General features: G+C 35.9%; 1 protein-coding gene across 1 annotated transcript; it reads left to right on the top strand.

Moving 5' to 3' along the window:
• The first annotated feature begins 3892 nt into the window (after positions 1-3892).
• LOC132267106 (O-fucosyltransferase 39-like) lies at positions 3893-17540 on the top strand. The gene is made up of 10 exons (XM_059768159.1): positions 3893-4174; positions 5582-5644; positions 5765-5846; positions 5990-6060; positions 6264-6352; positions 6450-6653; positions 14858-15125; positions 15755-15982; positions 16117-16314; positions 17110-17540. Exons 1-10 carry the CDS (start codon positions 4049-4051, stop codon positions 17317-17319), a joined length of 1539 nt encoding a protein of 512 aa, XP_059624142.1. The 5' UTR covers positions 3893-4048; the 3' UTR covers positions 17320-17540.
• Positions 17541-18726: the final 1186 nt, after the last annotated feature.

Here is an 18726-nt window from a genome sequence, read left to right as displayed (position 1 = left end):
AATAGGCAAGGTTGTGAAATGTGTGGGCCCTGTGGGCATGGGCACCTGATACGGCGCCGTTTGCGAAACGGTCCGGGCAGTAGTAGATCCGGATCCTGATTTGGCGGGTACAGGCCCGTTGGGCTTTGACTGGTCACTGTCCAGGCCTTAAAGTCTCAAACCCAGGCCCAGAATGTGGGCCTTCAGAAACTGGCTGGAGGGTCGAGTTTGTGGGCCAGGCTTAGGGCCTAAGTTGGTCTTTTTTACTGAGTAAATTTCTTGTCTTTTTGTCTTTCGAGTATTTCAAGTTTTATTCAGTCCCAACTCCTAACTTCAATTTGTTTGTGAAATGGATTTCATCTCTCGATTTCTAACTCTAGACTTTTTACTTTGTCGATTTCAACTCTTAATTTTTTATTTTAGAAGATAAGTTTAATTTTTTTTTTTTTAAATAATATTTATAGATATTATATATATATATATATATATTGGTCAACTATGATGGTATCGGCCATTCACACATCCCCTTTTAAGTAATTATTTGTGCCAAGAAGAGTTGAATGATTTAAGGCAACGGAGCCAAATAATTTACTCGTTTGAGCCAACTCCTTAGAATTATTTTACCTTGTATAATTTTATTAACTAGGAGTATTTAATTAGTGTGTAACTTATATTACCAAGTTATATTTGTATATATTACTCATACTAGTGCTAACAATACTTTATTAGTATTATTACTACTAAGTTATGAAAATATTAATTTTGTATGATATATATATATATATATATATATATACACACTAGATATTACATAAATATATTTCCTTGAAGTTACCACTAGATATTATATAAATATCTATATAAATTGAAGTTACTACTATATATATATATATTTCCTTGCATAAAATGTTTCACTTTAAAAAGAGTCTGGCATCCCTTCGGGAAAAAAGCAGCATTCGTGATAACGAATTTGTCCTACAAAGGACCTCATTCAACACATCAGTAGTATAAAATGGATAAAAAAAAATCAAATGATAAGTGGATTTTACAGAAAAAAAATTAAATGGTGAATTTGTTCTAGCTTTTGCCTAATAAATTAACAGAAAATATTTTTTAAATATGATCATGAAAAAAAAAGGTGATCAATAGATGATAATTTTAATGTTATTTTATTTTTTCGACCATTTTATAATGTGTCTACATTTTTTTACTAGAATAATATTATCCTAATAATAATATTAGACCGTCTTCCAAATAGTGCCACTAAACATGTCCAATAATGTCGTGATGTTTCCTAGTTGGTTGACTAGATTGAAATTTTTAAGGTCATCAATTTAATCAGTCGGCTCATGTTTTATTATTATTATTATATTATTATTATTATTATTTTGTATTTTCGAACCTTCTTCTTTGCTTGATACGTTATGAAGAAATTAAAAATGGTTAAATAAAGAGTTGAAAGTTAACGAAAAAGAAAAAACAAAATAAAAATAGAGGCACTATGAAAATGATTTTTGTCCTCTCTACAATTTATTCATTTTTATTATCTTGACCATTTTTTTATCTTGACAAATTAAGTGAGTTATGATTCGAACACGGCTAAACCCGCAGACAGAATTGGGCTGCTGGGCACTCTAACTAAGGAAGGAATAAAATTTTCATGCAGATGATGGAAATTAACCTCTTTTGATATATATATATTTTTTTCTTAAAAAATATGGAATTTCGGACTTTTATGAATGACCAAACAAAGGAAATGTTAGATTCTCTTCCCAACCCCTTCTACTCCTTCATGATTGATATATATATATATATATATATATATAATATTTTGAGAGGTCTCCTTCATGATATAGACACACACATAAAACCAAATTTGTTTCTAGTTTGAATGATTCTGTAGTTTCCAAAAAGGACAATAACATGATTACAGAAATTGAAATATATAATTGTAAGCAATAAGATGATGACTGACTGACTATTCTTGAAGAATATTAGCTTATTTGTGCATAATGTTTATCTTTGGCCTTTGCAAAAAAATAAAATAAAAAATATCTTTGGCCTTTGTATTGTGATTAATACGTAGTAGCTTTTAATATAAATTCTTTGGGGCGTTGCAATTAAAATCGCTCATGTACTCTTCTATATATTGGCACACCAATGTGAATTTACATTTCTCTCCTTTGCTCTAAAATTTTACTTAGAAGGTTAACCATAGAAGTCTTGTTTTTCAAACTCAATTTAGATTTTGGTTGTGTTACAAATCTTCAATTTAAAATCGGGGCAAGTAATATAATAAATAAATTTAAATTGGCTTAAATTCAAAAACAAAAAAAAAAAAAGTCAAGATTTTCATTAATTTTAAAAAGATTAAATGTACCCAATTTGACTTGGTATGAAAAAACTATTTTTGATCAATTCGGTCCAAACCATGAGTTTGGCGTTGAGTTCGATCAAGGAACATTTGCTATTAAATTGTTTTTGTTATCTATACACTCAATTTTGATCGATTCTACGCAGATTCTCAAATAAAAGTAAATTAAAATTCGAAATTGATTATAAATGAGAGGTCCAGAGAAACGCATGAGACGGTCCTCCCCATAACATGTCTCCAATTGTTACGCAACTTATATTTTAATTCAATATAATTGTTGAATTTCATTCAACGACTTAAATTGAAAATAATTATATTATTTGTTTTTGATTTTTAAAATTTCAAAATTACTCCATTTGAGTGTTTTAAATAAAATGAAATAACTACTCAATTTGAGTGTTTTAAATAAAACAAAACACCTTATAATAATATTATTTTTTTTTTGTGTTTTCTTCTGTATATATAAAGGAACGTTTATAAATAAAAAAATGTCATTAATCAATCAGTTAAGATAGCCTATTCAAATTACGTTTCATCAAAATTTTTATAAAATCTTTAAAATGACATACTATTGTATTTTTCCATAGTTTAGAACTTTGTTGCTTAATTGTAGAGTAACAAGTTGTAGTCAGATTTATTTATTTAGGAAGACTATTCTCTCTCCAAAATATTAACTTTTATGGAAGGACTCTAAAAGAGCTAGGAAAAAAAAAAAAAATGTAAGTTTTATGTCAAAAATTTTGTAAAAAATCAAAAACAAATAATACAGTTATTTTCAATTTTAGTCATTGCATGAAATCCAACTATTGAAATAGAAGTCGCGTATATTATTTCCTACACACCAGAGATCATCAATTGAATGAAATTCTATATATATTGACTTTCGAAATAAATGAAACAATTTATCTCGAGATTAAATACTTTAAATTAAAACAAATAAATAACAAATAAAAAATCATTACCACTCTTACAAATTTTTTTTACAATATTGGAGTCCTCAATCTCGCGACTTCCTCGATGAATGTGATGGTGTGATTCACATGATAAATAGTTCAACGATTGTGGGACCCAACTACAGTAGCCCAATATTGTAGAAATTCCCATCCTTTCTTTTCTACGGTGCCAAGCAGTGGATCCAAACTCAATCGACAAGTAAATGTAACTGATCACGTCAAGTGCCAAGACTGGGTGTCGGTGCTTTGGAGAAAGCATACATTGAAAGCTCACCAAACCAAGGCTTAAAGCTAAAGCTGTCCATGAAACCCATAAAAGAGGGTATATATAAAGTATACGAGAATATAGATATATATATATGTATATTAAGATAGAGAGAGCAAGGGGTTAGATTCAGGACACGTACAAACTCAAAAAAACACAGAACCAACCGATCCATTGAATCGTATTCGCTTCGGGTCTAATGAAAACGACACCTACCATTTGCTCCCAAACTATGACATCAACTCAGTGCCAGCTGTTATTTGTACGAATACTATATATGTTTTGAAAGGACCCATGTGAGAATAATAATCATGGCCCACCCTTTTTAACTCTCTCTCTCTCTTTCTCTCTCCTCCATGAAACATTCTACTTCTTCTTCTTCTTCTTCTTATCAAAGACTAAGACATTCTTGATCTGCTCAAAGGCTTAGCCAATAAGCCTAATAACCGCCACCACAACACACAGTCACACACAACTATGAAGCTGTATTACCAGAGTCATAGAGGAAGAAGTGCTCTTGCTGGTCTCCTGGTTTTGCTCCTCCCCATCTTCTTCCCTACCCTTTTCTCTCCTTTTAGCCACGCCTCTCCTTCCCTCTTCTCGGTATGTCCATTACACACACACACATATATATAATATGTGCTATTCTGTTTCTGGGTTTTTATTTTTGATTGTTTTCTTTTATATACTTTGAGTGATGTTTGTTTTCTAATTGGATGTTATTGGAAAATTTCTGTTTTTATTTTTTATTTTTTGCATTGGAGGGCCATTTTATGTTGTATGTCCATTACACACACAATGTGTGCTGCTCTGTTTCTGTGTGTTTTATTTTTCACTTTTTTTTATTATTATTATTTTTTTTAATGTTTTCTAATTGGAAATTTTATAGATTTTCATTTATTTATTTATTTATTTCTTTGAAGGGTTGTTTTATGTTGATTGATATGTAATTTAGGATGAATGAATATAAGAGATGGATTTTATGGGCTTGTTGGTCTGTTTCTGTTCTTGATAAGGTTGTTGAAGTAATTATGATTTTGTGTAATCTATATAGGTCTGGTCTGACTGTGAATTAAAAGTATATTTAAGGCTGTAATTTGAAACTTCAAAGATCATTGAAACTGGCAAGTGAGAACAATTTGGGTTAATTTTGTGTCAAAAAAAATAAAAATAAAAATAAAAAATTGTGTCAATTCTTAGATAATATGGCAAGTGGTATTTTTCTATGGATTATATCTGATTAGCTTACACTTTGTAAGAGTCACAAAAATCCAAAAATAAAAAAATGAAATTCCAGAAAATTTCCAATATTTTCATTGGAGCTTCACTCTATGGGATGCACAAAAAGAAAAAAAAGAGAGGTCAAGTTCAAGTTTATAGACAGCAATTGAATTTCAAGCTGTATATATATGTGTAGCGTATAGCCACTATTTTAACCTTTCCAAGTTTTAGCCAATTTACTTTGAACATCAGGGGGTTTGGGAGCACTGAATTGGTGCACTGATTTGGTGCTCCCAAACGCAACAATAGAGTTCTTGAGAATTGAAATAAAAGAAAGGGCCAAAAGAACAAAGATATTAAATCGAATGCACCATCTCATAAAGTGTGTTAATTTGATCAGACCTTTGTGAATTCTCTCTTTTTAATAGCTATTCTACTGTAATTGTCTTATCGCCATTACGCGAGGAATGGATTAAGGGACAGCCTTCTTTTCTATCTTAAAGCAGTCTTTCCCCCTCCTTTTTTTGAGATCCGCTTTCACTATATGGGCAGTTCCAATCTACTTTAGTATACCATATTGATGTAGAAAAAGTTGATACTTTTGATGAACTGGAAGCATCTCTTTTCCATTTATAGTTGCCCAATTCGTATCTTTGTTTCGTGTGTTCCCTTTGATATGTTCAAGCACATCAACAACATGTTTGTAGTTATGCTACTCTAAATATGGCACCATGCATACCAAAGTAACCTTTTACTGTACTCATTTCACTATCCAATTGGCACATGTAGGAATGGAATGCACCAAAGCCTAGGCACTCGCGGCTTCTTAAAAGTGCTTTACAACGCGAGACAGTGAGTTGATTGAGCTGCTTCCCTCTTTGTTAATAAATAATATTTATATTTATGTAACGATTCTCTTTTTATTTCCTGAGTAGTAAAAACTTCTGAATTCATTTGTATTTTTCTTGTTAGTCAAATGGACTGCAATCGGATCTCTGGATTCCTTTGGCCAACCAAGGATGGAAACCCTATGCCGAATCTACTAGTGCCACCAGTGAGTAACAAGAAATAGGGTTAACATAGAAGATCTGTTTCCTGTCAATTTTAAGTTTACATTGATGCTTGAATTTTTGGAGCCATTGCGGTTTCATAATCAATCATAATGTTTAGCTCTGATGGATTTGTCCTGTATTTCAGCACTACCCAGCGAATCAAATGGATATATCCAGGTGTTCCTTGATGGAGGGTTGAACCAACAGAGAATGGGGGTCAGTATTTAAATATTACCAGTTAGCAGTTTGTATAAATTCTTATAGATAAATAGTAATGTCTTTTAAAAAATTTAATGGTACCTTCTTGATTTACCTAAAAAAGTTGTATGCATCTTGATTTAATTCACAGCCACTTATCTGCTTTAAAGATATATTCTTAGTTACTCATATTTGAACTTTTCTTTTTATCTTTTTAATAGATTTGTGATGCAGTTGCTGTTGCTAAAATTCTAAATGCAACTCTTGTGATCCCACATTTTGAAGTGAATCCTGTCTGGCAAGATTCCAGGTGCTTTTGCATACTTCTTTTCCAAATCTCGTGTTTTGAAGAAGTTATTACTGCAGCATTGATTTTTTATTATTTTTTGGGCCTTTTCTTCCTGCAGTTCATTCATGGAGATTTATGACGTGGATCACTTTATTAATGTATTGAAGGATGATATCTCTATAGTTAAAGGGCTTCCCGATGAATTCTCTTGGAGCACAAGGGAGTATTATGCTACAGCCATTCGAGATAACAGAATCAAATCTGCACCTGTTCATGCCTCGGCTAACTGGTATCTAGAGAATGTGATGCCTGTCCTACAGAGGTTCGAATATATCTGAACCTTTTGTTTCTTACGATTGAATTTTTCTACAAACCTTTAGATCCAATTCCTTTGCTTGCATTATCTACCCTAAAACGAGATTGTTTTTGACTAATAGAAGAACTAGACGGCTGGATCATTATCTAAACCACATATTCTTTTGCAAACTAAGCTAGATGCATTATTATGCTGAGAAAATTAAGAGTGATAACTAAGGCATTTCTAAGAATCTAAAATTGAGCTCACTTGATGCATAAAGAGAGAATTGACGATTCCAACCAAGAGTATGTTGGTGAAGATGGCTGAAATTTTAGAGGAAAGTGTCGGTAGAAGTTGCCAATCCATATAATCCAAAGCCATTTGGAAAATATTTATTTTTTGGGATATATTATCTTTAAGTGGACCATATTATGTTGGTGGGCAGGGACGCAGCTAATGAAGAGCTGCCCCAATCCATATAGTCCAAAGCCTCTTGGAAAATGCTTATTTTTTGGGATATATCATCTTTAAGTGGACCATATTATGTTGATGGGCAGGGACGTAGCCAATGAAGAGCTGCCCCTACTTAATTTCCTTTTCATTTTTTACTTTGGTATATAATTTTTTCATTAATTATAAAGTTGTGCCCCTCAAAACTTTAAATATCTCTTTTTATTCTTTGGAAAAATTATTATTTATTGACGGAAATTAATATTTGTACTCCACCTTTGTACTTATGCATTACACTCGTTTTACTATTTTTATAGAGACGCAAATTACCCTTCAAAAAGTATATCCAAAGATACAGTCGCACACTACCAGATAATTATGTAATTTTTTTTTTTTTTTAACAATGTTCAAGTAGATTGCGAAAGTATAAAGTAGAGTGCGAATATTACATCACTTTAAAAATAATTGCTATTCATTGGTTAATGCAATGTTTTAAATGAAATTATTAGTTGCAAAAGTTAATGTCTGCGTTTGGTTACTTAATGATAATTTTTAATCTTTGGCATGATTGTTGTATTTAGACATCCAGCCTAATATATGTTAAATCTCATGCCTGTTTCAGTTTATTGTCGTTTAGAACCCTGACCCAAATCCAATACTAACCCCTAAAATAATGAAAATTTTGTGTGTTTCTCAAATAAGCTACTAGTGAGGTGGTATAGACATCAGTTGCCCCTCAAACTAAATTTCTGGCTCCTTCGATGGTGGGGGTTACATCTCTGGGGAGCGTGCTACTTGTCTAATGGTGCCTCAGAATTATTTGTTGAATACAAGGTTAAGACACACGATGCTCCTTAGCTTTCTAGTAGATGGATGAATTCCTTATTCATTTTTGTGCCATGAATAGCCTTTAGGGAAACAGTATAGTCTTTCCTAGTTCTAAGATACTTAATTGATTAAAATGTTATTTGGTGGCGGATACCATGCTAATTATTGGTGATGCTCGGGACATTTTTCTTAACTTCTATTTGAAAATTTCAATGGTCATCATTAATTAATAAATGTGGAACATATATTATCTAAATGATGCAGTATGGAAGAACATAACAGAGTTGCAAATTTTTTTTCTGCTCAATAAATTTGTATTTTTACAAACTTCCAATATAAAACCTGCAGTCACATCATTTACATGGAATCCCAGTCATCTTCATGTTATCAGAGCAAGAGCACTGTAAATTTTTTACAAATATAGATAACCTGGAATTTAAGAGAACGCAGGAGGGTGCTTGAATGTAGAACTGAGGAGAAGAGTCAAAGATGTGTTTCACACGAAGATGCTCGATTCTCTGTACTAATGAGTCCTCGTACTTTCCAAGGATTCCTTGTCATGTTAAATCTGAATTTCAGTGCTGCACCAATTTATCAGTTTACTTTGGACGCCTTACAAAGACTTTGTTTCATAGTAGGTGTACAGTTCAGAAATTTCGGGATGACTTTTCCTGCTTTCAAAATATTCTTTTGGCATATAAGTGGAAGATCCTATTACCAAAAAGACAATAGTACAATGAAGCTCAATACAAGTTCCAACAGGAACACACATGCACAGCCTTTCACAACTTGAAAGGGTAGGTGCCAAACACTCACTGGTGACAACACACCCAAAACCAGGACAGCCCATTCCCAAGATCTGGCACAAGAGAAACAGATGAGCAAAATCCAAAGCATAGAACTTGGTACAGCCCAAGTCAACAAAACAACTCAAACTGACCCATTTTTTAAGGTCACATGCCCGAACAATAAGTGGTTTCATGTGGGGGTCAAGACCTACACAAGAAAAGGAACTCACTGGTAGAACGACGATCTGTGGGATCTCCTGTAGTAGAATGATGATCTGTGAGATCTCTTGCCCAATCCACATCACTATAAACACGGAGGACAAGTAATAATGATTGAGAAGAGAAATGAAGCCCATGAAACATAGTGCATTTGAGATAACGAAGGATGTGCAAGACTACTACAAAATGAGTACATCTCGGGGCAGCCATGAATTGACAAACTATATAGACAACATGAGAGATGTTTGGACGGGTGATTGTGAGGTATACTAGAGTACCAACCCATCCTGAAGAGATTAACCATCATGTGGATTGAGTCTCGTCTTGGGCTCTAGTGGTGTATCAGCAATCTTGTTGTCTGTTACTCGAACTTTTGAAAGAAGATTTAATGTGTACTTTGCCCGAGCGAGAAAGAATCGGGAGATCTTTATAATTGAAGAAGCTTAGTAACCATCAACAACTGTAGTGATTTTCAGACCAAGGAAATAGTTAAGTGGTCCAAGATCTTTCATCTCAAATTGATGATTGAGAAACTGTTTGGGTTCCTGATTTCCTACAAATCATCTTCAATGATAATCATAGGAGCTAGTAGAATCGCCAAGGCGAGAGATAGTTGAGCTTAATTTGGCAAACCAAGCTCAAGGTTTGAGGCCGTACAAGGCACGGCGAAATCGATACACCTTATTGAGAGGATGATGATAACTTATGTAACAACCCTCACCCTAGACAGACACAATATTGTCCCTTTTTGGCTCCCCCGGACCAGAGACTTCCCAGGAGTCACCAATCCTTGTATTACTCCAGGTTAAGCACGCTTAACTCTGGAGTTCTGGTAGGTTCACGGCCATCACGGCTTTAAAACGCGTTGTGTCATACAAGAGTGCTGAATCTACATATTGTACTTCCCCTTTCCATACTTAGGCGATGTGAGATTATACACCTGTAGCTCGCCCAGCGTGGTAGTCTACTGGTGCCACCTGCACACGCTTACACACATCCGTTCACAAGGTCGCTACAATCACCCCCCTTTTGGGGCCCAACGTCCTTGTTGGCCACACTTCTGACTAGGTCAATCTTTGATACCATTTGTAACAACCCTCACACTAGTCAGACAAAATATTGTCCGCTTTCGGCTCCCTCGAACCAGACACTTCCTATGGGCTCACCCATCCTGGTACTACTTCAAGTTAAGCACGCTTAACTCTGGAGTTCTGGTAGGTTCACAGCCATCACGGCTTTAAAACGCATTGTGTCATAGAAGGGTGTTGAATCTATATATAGTACTTTCTGTTTCCACAGTTAGGCGATGTGGGATTGTGCACCTGTAGCTCGCCCCAGTGTGGTAGCCTACTGGTACCATCTACACACGCTCACACACACCCGCCCACAAGGCTGCCACAACTTGGAGGAGGCTGCATGTAAACTTCCTCAAGTAAATCTCCAATGAGAAAAACATTTTTCACATGCATCTGAAAGAGACTCCAATGACAAGAGGTAGCCACAACAATAAGAGTGCGAACAAAGGGAAGGCGAACAACTGGACCAGAGGTTTCTTCAACATCAGTGCCATACTCCTATGTGAATCCTTTGGCTACAAGGCGAGCTTTGTTGTTCTTAACAGAACCATCTGAGTGAGTCTTAATCTTGTAAACCCATTTGCATCCCACAATAGACTTTCCAGGAGGCAAGTCAACCAAATCCCAATTCTGTGTTTTGGCAAGTGCATCTAACTCTTCTTTCATCACTTGTTGCCACAAAGGGCTAGAGAATGCCTCACGAAGGGTGTGAGGTTCATGTAAGGTTGCAAGAGCATGGTAGCAATGAAAATCACTAAGATGTGAAGGTGGAACTCTTACCCGAGTGCAACGGCGAAGATTCAAAGTAGTTGTATTGTTAGGTACCTCGGATAGGCTAGATGACAGGGACTCGGTTGAAGGAGGATCGACTTTTTTCAATGATTATGAAGATTGAGAATCAAGAAAAAGATTTGTAAAATATGTTAATAGAGAAACATGAAATGTATTCTCAGAACTTGGACAATGTATGAAACATCTTGTCTTCCTAGGAGACAATATCATGAGAGATTTTCAGTCGTTTAAAGATTGAACCATAGCACTAATACCCCTTTTATTCAATTCCATACCCAAGAAAGCAATAAAGTTAAGCATGCGATTGTAGTTTAGTGTGCTCACGGGGTTAGAGGTGAACAAAACAGGCACACTCAAATACTTTAAGATGATTGTAGTCAGGTGGTTTACCAAAAAGGCGTTCATAGGGCGTTTGGTTATGCAAGAGGGGTGATGGTACATGATTGATGGTAAAAGAGCAGTGAGAGCTGCTTCTCCCTAGATGGAGGTAGGAATGGAAGCAGAAAGGGTGAGTGAATAAACTGAGTCTAAAATATGTCGAAGTTTGCGCTCAACTTAACCATTCTGCAATGATGTGCCTGAACATTGAGTGTGAAAAATAGTACCATAATGTTTGAGTATTTGGGAAAATTCATTTGGTTGATATTTCAAATCATTGATTTTGATGTTTTTATAGAACTGAGTGGAAATCATTTTGGCAAAATCATGATATATGTTAAGTAACTCATATTTATTAAAAATATCCATGTGAATCATGAAAAATTATCAAGATATATGACAAAACATCGTGATCCCCCCGTGGTAGATACAAGAGAAGGTCCCCCCACACATCAAAGTGAATACCTAAAAGGTAATGCAGGTCTAACTGACATGACATTCAATCAAAATTCCTTGAACTTTAACTTGATCTAATAAACCCTTAGAGACTAAAGAAGGATGACGTAAGCGACAATGCTATAATTCAAGAGAAGAAGAATTAACATGTGTAGATACAACATAGATGGTGGGAGTAGACAGATGGAGAGAAAAGAGTTCGAACAATCATCCAATTTTACACCTTGTCCTAACAATCTGTCCTATCTAAGAATCTGTACAACACAACCATTGGAATAAAATGTGATGTTTAAGCCTAACTCGATTAATTGGGCAACAGATAAAAGTTTAATAGAAAGCTTTGGTACAAGGTAAATATCAGGAACAAATAATTGGGAATGAGAAACAGTTCATGTATGACTAAGCAGCTCTATAGATTACAGGTGAGTGAGGGGTGGGAGTTTAAGCGGTGAGTGAGGTGGAGTCAAATGTCGTGTGATTATAGCAAACAAAGCCAAAATACAAACATGAATTGTTACCTGGTGCGGTAGAAAGAGAAAATGAAGATGCACCATATATTCCAATTAAATTCTAATCGTGAATTGCCTTAAGGTTAGTTACAGAGAATGCAAATGAGGAAGAGGAAGACTCACCAGTGACTGGTATTGGAGTGGGTGCTAGTGACTGGTTGCGGTGCCCGTTGTGACTAAAAGATGCTGTCTGAAAAGGCACTACCAGAGGATGGTGTAGCTAAACCGGTGGGAGTCTATAAACGTGTCTTCCTTTAGACAAGCTCATTGAGAAGAGCTTGGATAAGATGAATGACCTCGTTTTGTGCCATTTAGAGAGAGAAAAAAAAAAAACTATGGTTAACGTGGCTACTGGCATGGGCGATGACTTGCCAGACTGCTAATGTGGCATAAAATATGGACCAATGTCTGACGTGGCTGCTGATGTGACACAGTGGCTGGCGTGGCACTATGCTGATGTGGTAGTGCTGCTGATGTGTTTGCTGAAATGGCTGCCAAATCATATCTGATGCTGAAGTGGCGGACGCGTGGAGCAGACGTGGCGGCTGACTGTGCAAAGGCCTTCAGCGCGCATGAGTAGGCGCGTGACAGAGCGAACTGAATGACAACACCTTTAGGCGGCACATGAGGGCGCGTGGACTATATGTTAAGGGTGATTCTAGCCGCGTTGGGACGGTTTGTCTATACTTCCGAATGATCTGATCTGGAACTCGAAATACGCTTTGGAAGACCTACTACTGAATGTGGCAGTGCTTGAGCGCTGTGTTAGGAGTGGCGGCACTGGTGTTGTGGCCCCGAACAATTGAAAATGCCCCTAAAAGAGAAGAGAAAATGAAAAGAAAGTAGAGAAAAGGTTTTATAACCTTAGCTCTGATACCATGTTAGAAGCGATGGGGAAATTGTATGTTATATTGAATTAATTATAACAGTACATAATAGTCCTATATATAGGAAAATATTAAGAGTAGGTGAGTGTTGTACAAATAAGCCATAAATGACAACTGGGTGGTTGCATGACTTGCTTGTACATCACTCACCTACTTCCAGCCTCCTCTTATATATAGGCTCTCAGCAAGACCCATTTGTCATAAATGTACAAGCAAGCCATATATGGCAACTGGGTAGGTGTAGGAGTGCTATACAGGAAATCCTAAGGTTAGGTAAACGATTGTACAATATATATGTTGGAGAATAATTATAGAACTGATTTAAGCCCTTAAATCACTGCTTGACAGAATGTTAACATTGCTATACTTGGCCAACAAGTTGTTGCCATCTTTGTATTTGACTTTCTATGTAATTCCTTTATTATAAACTACTTATAGAGCAAGAAATTTCTATTCTCTAGCTACAAGTTTTCCTTAATTCACCTATAAATAGAGGTGGTTTGTGTAAACAAAAATCAAGAGAGAATGGAATGAAAGAGATGTAGCTATTTGGGCTTTGTGTGTCGTGGATGTAAGCCCTAGTGGCCAAACCAAGTTATATTCTTGTGTTTTCCATTTTCTAATTTCTCTCGTTGGGAGTGGCGGCACTGGTGGTGGTGACCCCGAACAAGTGAAATCGCCCCTAAAAGAGAAGAGAAAATGAAAAGAAAGTGGAGAAAATGTTTTAAAACCTTAGCTCTGATACCATGTTAGAAGAGATGGGGAAATTGTATGTTATATTGAATTATTTATAACAATAGGTAATGGTCTTATATATAGGAGAAGGTTGGGGGTAGGTGAGTGTTGTACAAGTAAGTCATAAATGGCAACTGGATGGTTACATGGCTTACTTGTACAACACTCACCTACCCCCAACCTCCTCCTATATATGGGCTCGCAGCAAGACCCAGTTGTCATATATGTACAAGTGAGCCTTATATGGCAGCTGGGTAGGTGTAGGAGTGCTAGACAAGAAATCCTAAGGTTAGGTAAAGGACAGTACAATATATACAACATGTAATCTAACACATACCAATTGCTCACATGTCAAGAAGGATTGAGACAGCGAATATAACAAAAATTCAAATAGAGATCAGGATGTGAGATGAATCTCCACTCTGCAGCATAACACCCATAAGAAATTAAGGTCTGGCCATGTGGCTGTGTAAAGCCATGGCGGTGGGTTGCGAGGGGCATCCTTCAGCAGTAGATGAGTAGAGCGTTTCTACAAACCATGCAAAATGGCATGATGGAAGCTCTGTTCATGAGAAGCAACTGAGATATTAAACATTTTGGAGTAGGAAGGGGCTTTCACATCTCTAATGAAGAACTTTGGTAATTTATATGTTTGCTATGACTTTTTCTTCCAGAAGCATGAAGATAATTGTGGGAGAAAGAAAGTCACTTCAAGGAATAATGTTTTAGATATAAAGATACAAACGGACAGTGGTAAAATTTAAGCCTCTTTATTATGATATCTCTGCAGTGGTTTTCCTAGTAGTATGTGTCGTATTTGAGATGAGGCATGTCAAGAAAAAGGTGTACCTTTTACGTAAAGGTTTAGTTGAAGTGCCCGAACTTTTGATATGTAACACAATATTCAGTCTCAAGACTATTATGGTATTACTAATAAATAAAAAAAGACTATTACAGTATTACTGCTTCAGTTCAATTTGTTCTGCACGATAATGTCATAGAGTTGGTATCAACATCGGGTTATGATTACTTTTCTGAGTATATCTCTGAAGTATTTGAATTTTTTAGCTCAATTCTATAACTCACTTTGTGTATTTGTGAATGGTCCAGTTACGGGATAGCTGCAATCTCCCCATTTTCTCATCGTCTGGCTTTTGACAACATGCCAAAGGACATCCAACACCTGCGTTGCAAAGTCAATTTTCAGGCATTAGGTTTTGTTCCTCATATCAGAGCTCTTGGTGATGCTCTTGTGGAACGCCTTCGGTATCCTCCTAGCAAAATATCGCTTGGTGACAATTACCTAAGAGAGTATACTGATGCAAATGACAAACAAGGAGCTGGAAAGTTTGTCGCCCTACACCTTCGGTTTGATAAGGTATGAACCCACTTCACTTTAAGAATTAGGGGATCTAATTAAAATTCTGCATTTCTAGTTTTGTATTCTAGTAGCCCTTGGGCTAAAGATACGACGGTATGACACTTCCACTCATTGATAAAAATAACCTGCCTGTTGTGCCTGGGTAAAATAATCCTTCAAGATAATAGGTGGTATTGCCCTTCCTTGTGCATTTAATAAAAATAAATTCATTAGTTTTATACAACAGCAATCGAACCTTTTTCCCAACTGCTTATTAGGGTCAGCTAAAAGGGCTAGCCCAGTGCATGAGGCTGCCGCTATTGCAGGCTACGCAGCCTTACCTCTGCATGGAGAGGCTGTTTTTGGTTTCGAACCTATGACCTCCAGGTTACAATGGAGCAACCTTACTGTTGCGCCGAGGCCTTATCCACAAATATATTTCTAAACAGAGTTCCAAGCTAAATAACTGCATAAAAAGTGATGGGTAGTCACTTTAAATCTTCCAATTAGTCATGTTTAGTTGGACTATAAATACATGTATTTTGCATTCATGCTCTCTCATCTTATGATTGCCTTTGCTTCTATTTAGTTTTACCATCTGCGTTTAGACTATAAAGTATTTTTGTCCATGTAATCTTTCTATGCAGGATATGGCTGCCCATTCAGCCTGTGATTTCGGCGGGGGAAAAGCTGAAAAACTGGCTCTGGCTAAGTACCGGCAAGTGATTTGGCAAGGAAGGGTCCTGAACTCTCAGTTCACTGATGAAGAGTTGAGGAGTCAGGGCCGCTGCCCATTGACTCCTGAAGAAATAGGATTGCTGCTAGCAGCTTTGGGCTTTGACAACAGTACTCGTCTATATCTTGCATCCCATAAGGTTTATATAGAACTTTCTCTCTTGTTTCAACTGAACACTTAATTCCAACTGTTTGAACTCTCTCTCTTTATCCGAAAGTGAAGCTCTTTCTTTGTTGTTTAAAGTTTAATATTGTTAATGGTTATGTTTTTCAGGTATATGGTGGGGAAGCTAGGATCTCAACCTTAAGGAATTTGTTTCCACTAATGGAAGACAAAAAGAGCCTTGCCTCTTCAGAGGAAAGGGCCCAGATCAAAGGGAAGGCATCTTTATTAGCTGCGGTTGATTACTATGTCAGCATGCACAGTGACATCTTCATTTCTGCTTCACCTGGCAATATGCACAATGCAATGGTATGCATTTCTGACTACAATTATACACAACTCTATGGGCTCTGCTGACAGCAGCATATTTAATAAAATTGTCCAATTGTATCCCAGAACAATTGATGTCATCAACCGTATCATCATTAGTCAACTGTCCATACAGTTTGAACTTTTAATGTCAATTCTCATTGTGTAAACCAGCCATGGTTGCTTTTGATGGCATGCTGCATTGCAAGTGACCATCCTTACAGACGGAACTTCTAATATTTCTCATGGTGGAAACCTGCAATGGTTGTTTTTGATGCAGCATGCTGTGCTGCAAATAACAAATCAGGATTAGCATTGGCATTAGGTGAATTGTTTAGTGAAATAATTTAGCATAGAGAGATAGAGTTCAGGAATTAAGTTCGGTTATCTTTTATTTGTCTTTTTCTTTCCATTTCTTTTTCCCTTGTATATTATGTTTCCTAGGACTCGGGGGATTATAGGATGACTTGGACAAAGTTGCTATTCGAAACAATAATTTTTTTTGTGATTTTCCCCATCCCTCATTCATTTAAAAAATTCGAAAAAATCAATAGTAATTTTTGTGATGTTAGTTTATAATTTGCTGGTGGTTGAATTGGGTGTTAGAATTGTACATTCATTTAATTTGTAATCAAAGAGGTTCTGCTATAATTAACCATTATTTGCTCGATGAATATATATATATATATATATATATATATATATATATATATATATATATATATATATATATATCTTGTGGTGATGATTTTGAGTGCCCAAGAGGTTCTAATGCCAGAGTCTCAACTTTAACAGGTGGGACTCAGGACTTACTCAAATCTGAAGACGATAAGGCCTAACATGGCATTGTTAGGCCAGCTCTTCCTAAATAAGAGCATGGTTTGGTCAGACTTTCAACAGGCAGTGGTGGAAGGGCACGAAACCAGGCAAGGGCAGATCAGGTTGCGGAAACCAAAACAGTCCATATATACATATCCTGCTCCTGATTGCATGTGCAATGCTTAAGGTAACATCATTCTTGAGAGTCTGAGCATGCCTTGTATGTCTATATGATTTGCAGCTGAAAGCTATTGGTTTCGGTTTAGCGTATTTAAGATAAAAGTCCCTTTCTAATTATTCATGTGTTATCTTGTACGAAAGTTCATCAAGAATACAAGATGGATATGTGAAATACGTTGCATATGTCAATTCGTTGAGTGTGATTTATGAATAGAATTTGTAGACCAGTGTATAATGTAGTATATCTTTTGAAGTTGTTTTCTGCTCAGCTTATCGAAGGGGTTTATATAAAGACATGGTTTTTTTAATCGGCAAGAAACACACTCACACATTCACTTTTGCCCCTTCGGGAACTTGAATCCTCGACCTTCCATGGAAGGCGAGAAAGTACCATCAGACTATCTTGAATTTGCATTGAAGAGATGACAGACCAGACTTAAATCTTTTAGACGCCATATTTAAGGCTTTTGAGGTGTTTGAATACATTTTCCTTGCATTAGAGAGTTCATTTGCCTTCTCATTGCGTTCGTGAGCTCTGCTTCCCAGTTTTCGCTCTACCCTCCTGGTTTTTGATGAGTTTGCTCATTGCGGATCGTCTTCAAGCTCAGGGCAGTTATAATTTTATTAGGTATTCTCCCCTGGCCTTCTCAATCTCAGCTTCAGCTTCAGCTTCATCTAAGCTCTTCAAAGACTATCCAATTTCTTCCTCTTCATTCAAGTCCAATTTACACTTGTCCCAGGTAAAACACAAATTCAGATGATAGTTCCAAGTCAATAATAATAAAGAACCAGTATATATAAATTCAAAACAACTTGGTGCCACCAAATACAACAATCTTAATGCTCAGCATTACTATAACAGAAAATACAGAGACTTGCCAGAAAATTTAAAAATAAAAAAATAAAATTATGAGATATTGTTGCAAATTAGCCTTCCTTTTCATATGATAGGATGTAGTTGTTATTAGGCAAGTCCAGGTGTCCAAGAGAGTAATCCAATTATATCTCATTGTAGCTTTTAAAAAAATGACAACAAATTATTCTTATGAGATGAATCTTTGGTGGGTTATATTGTGAGACCTATCTTGCTTAATGGTTGAGATTGAATAATTTGATAGCAAGGCCCAAATGGTAATGACAATAAGCTTGATATTCAAGGAGCAGTATCTCTCTGGTATAAATTCAGGTCTTGTGTCGTCCACTTTAAATAAAATAAAATAAGTAGAAGTAAAACACACAGAGATTACGAGGTTCAGTCATTAAGGCTTACATTCACGGCATAAAGAGTTCAAAAGGTTACATTACCTTATAATACTCTCTCAAATCATATACTCCTTTATGTAGGAGAAGAAGTTATGAGAATGGAAAGAATTAAAAAAATCATATACGATACTCCTTTATATAGAAGAAAAA

Source organism: Cornus florida, unplaced genomic scaffold (genome assembly GCF_030987335.1).
Source record: "Cornus florida cultivar Cherokee Brave unplaced genomic scaffold, ASM3098733v1 CherokeeBrave_3.0.0_Hap2_Chr07, whole genome shotgun sequence".
Lineage (NCBI taxonomy): Eukaryota > Viridiplantae > Streptophyta > Magnoliopsida > Cornales > Cornaceae > Cornus > Cornus florida.
Note: the sequence above shows the minus strand (reverse complement) of the source record. Positions and strands in the feature narration are given on the sequence as shown.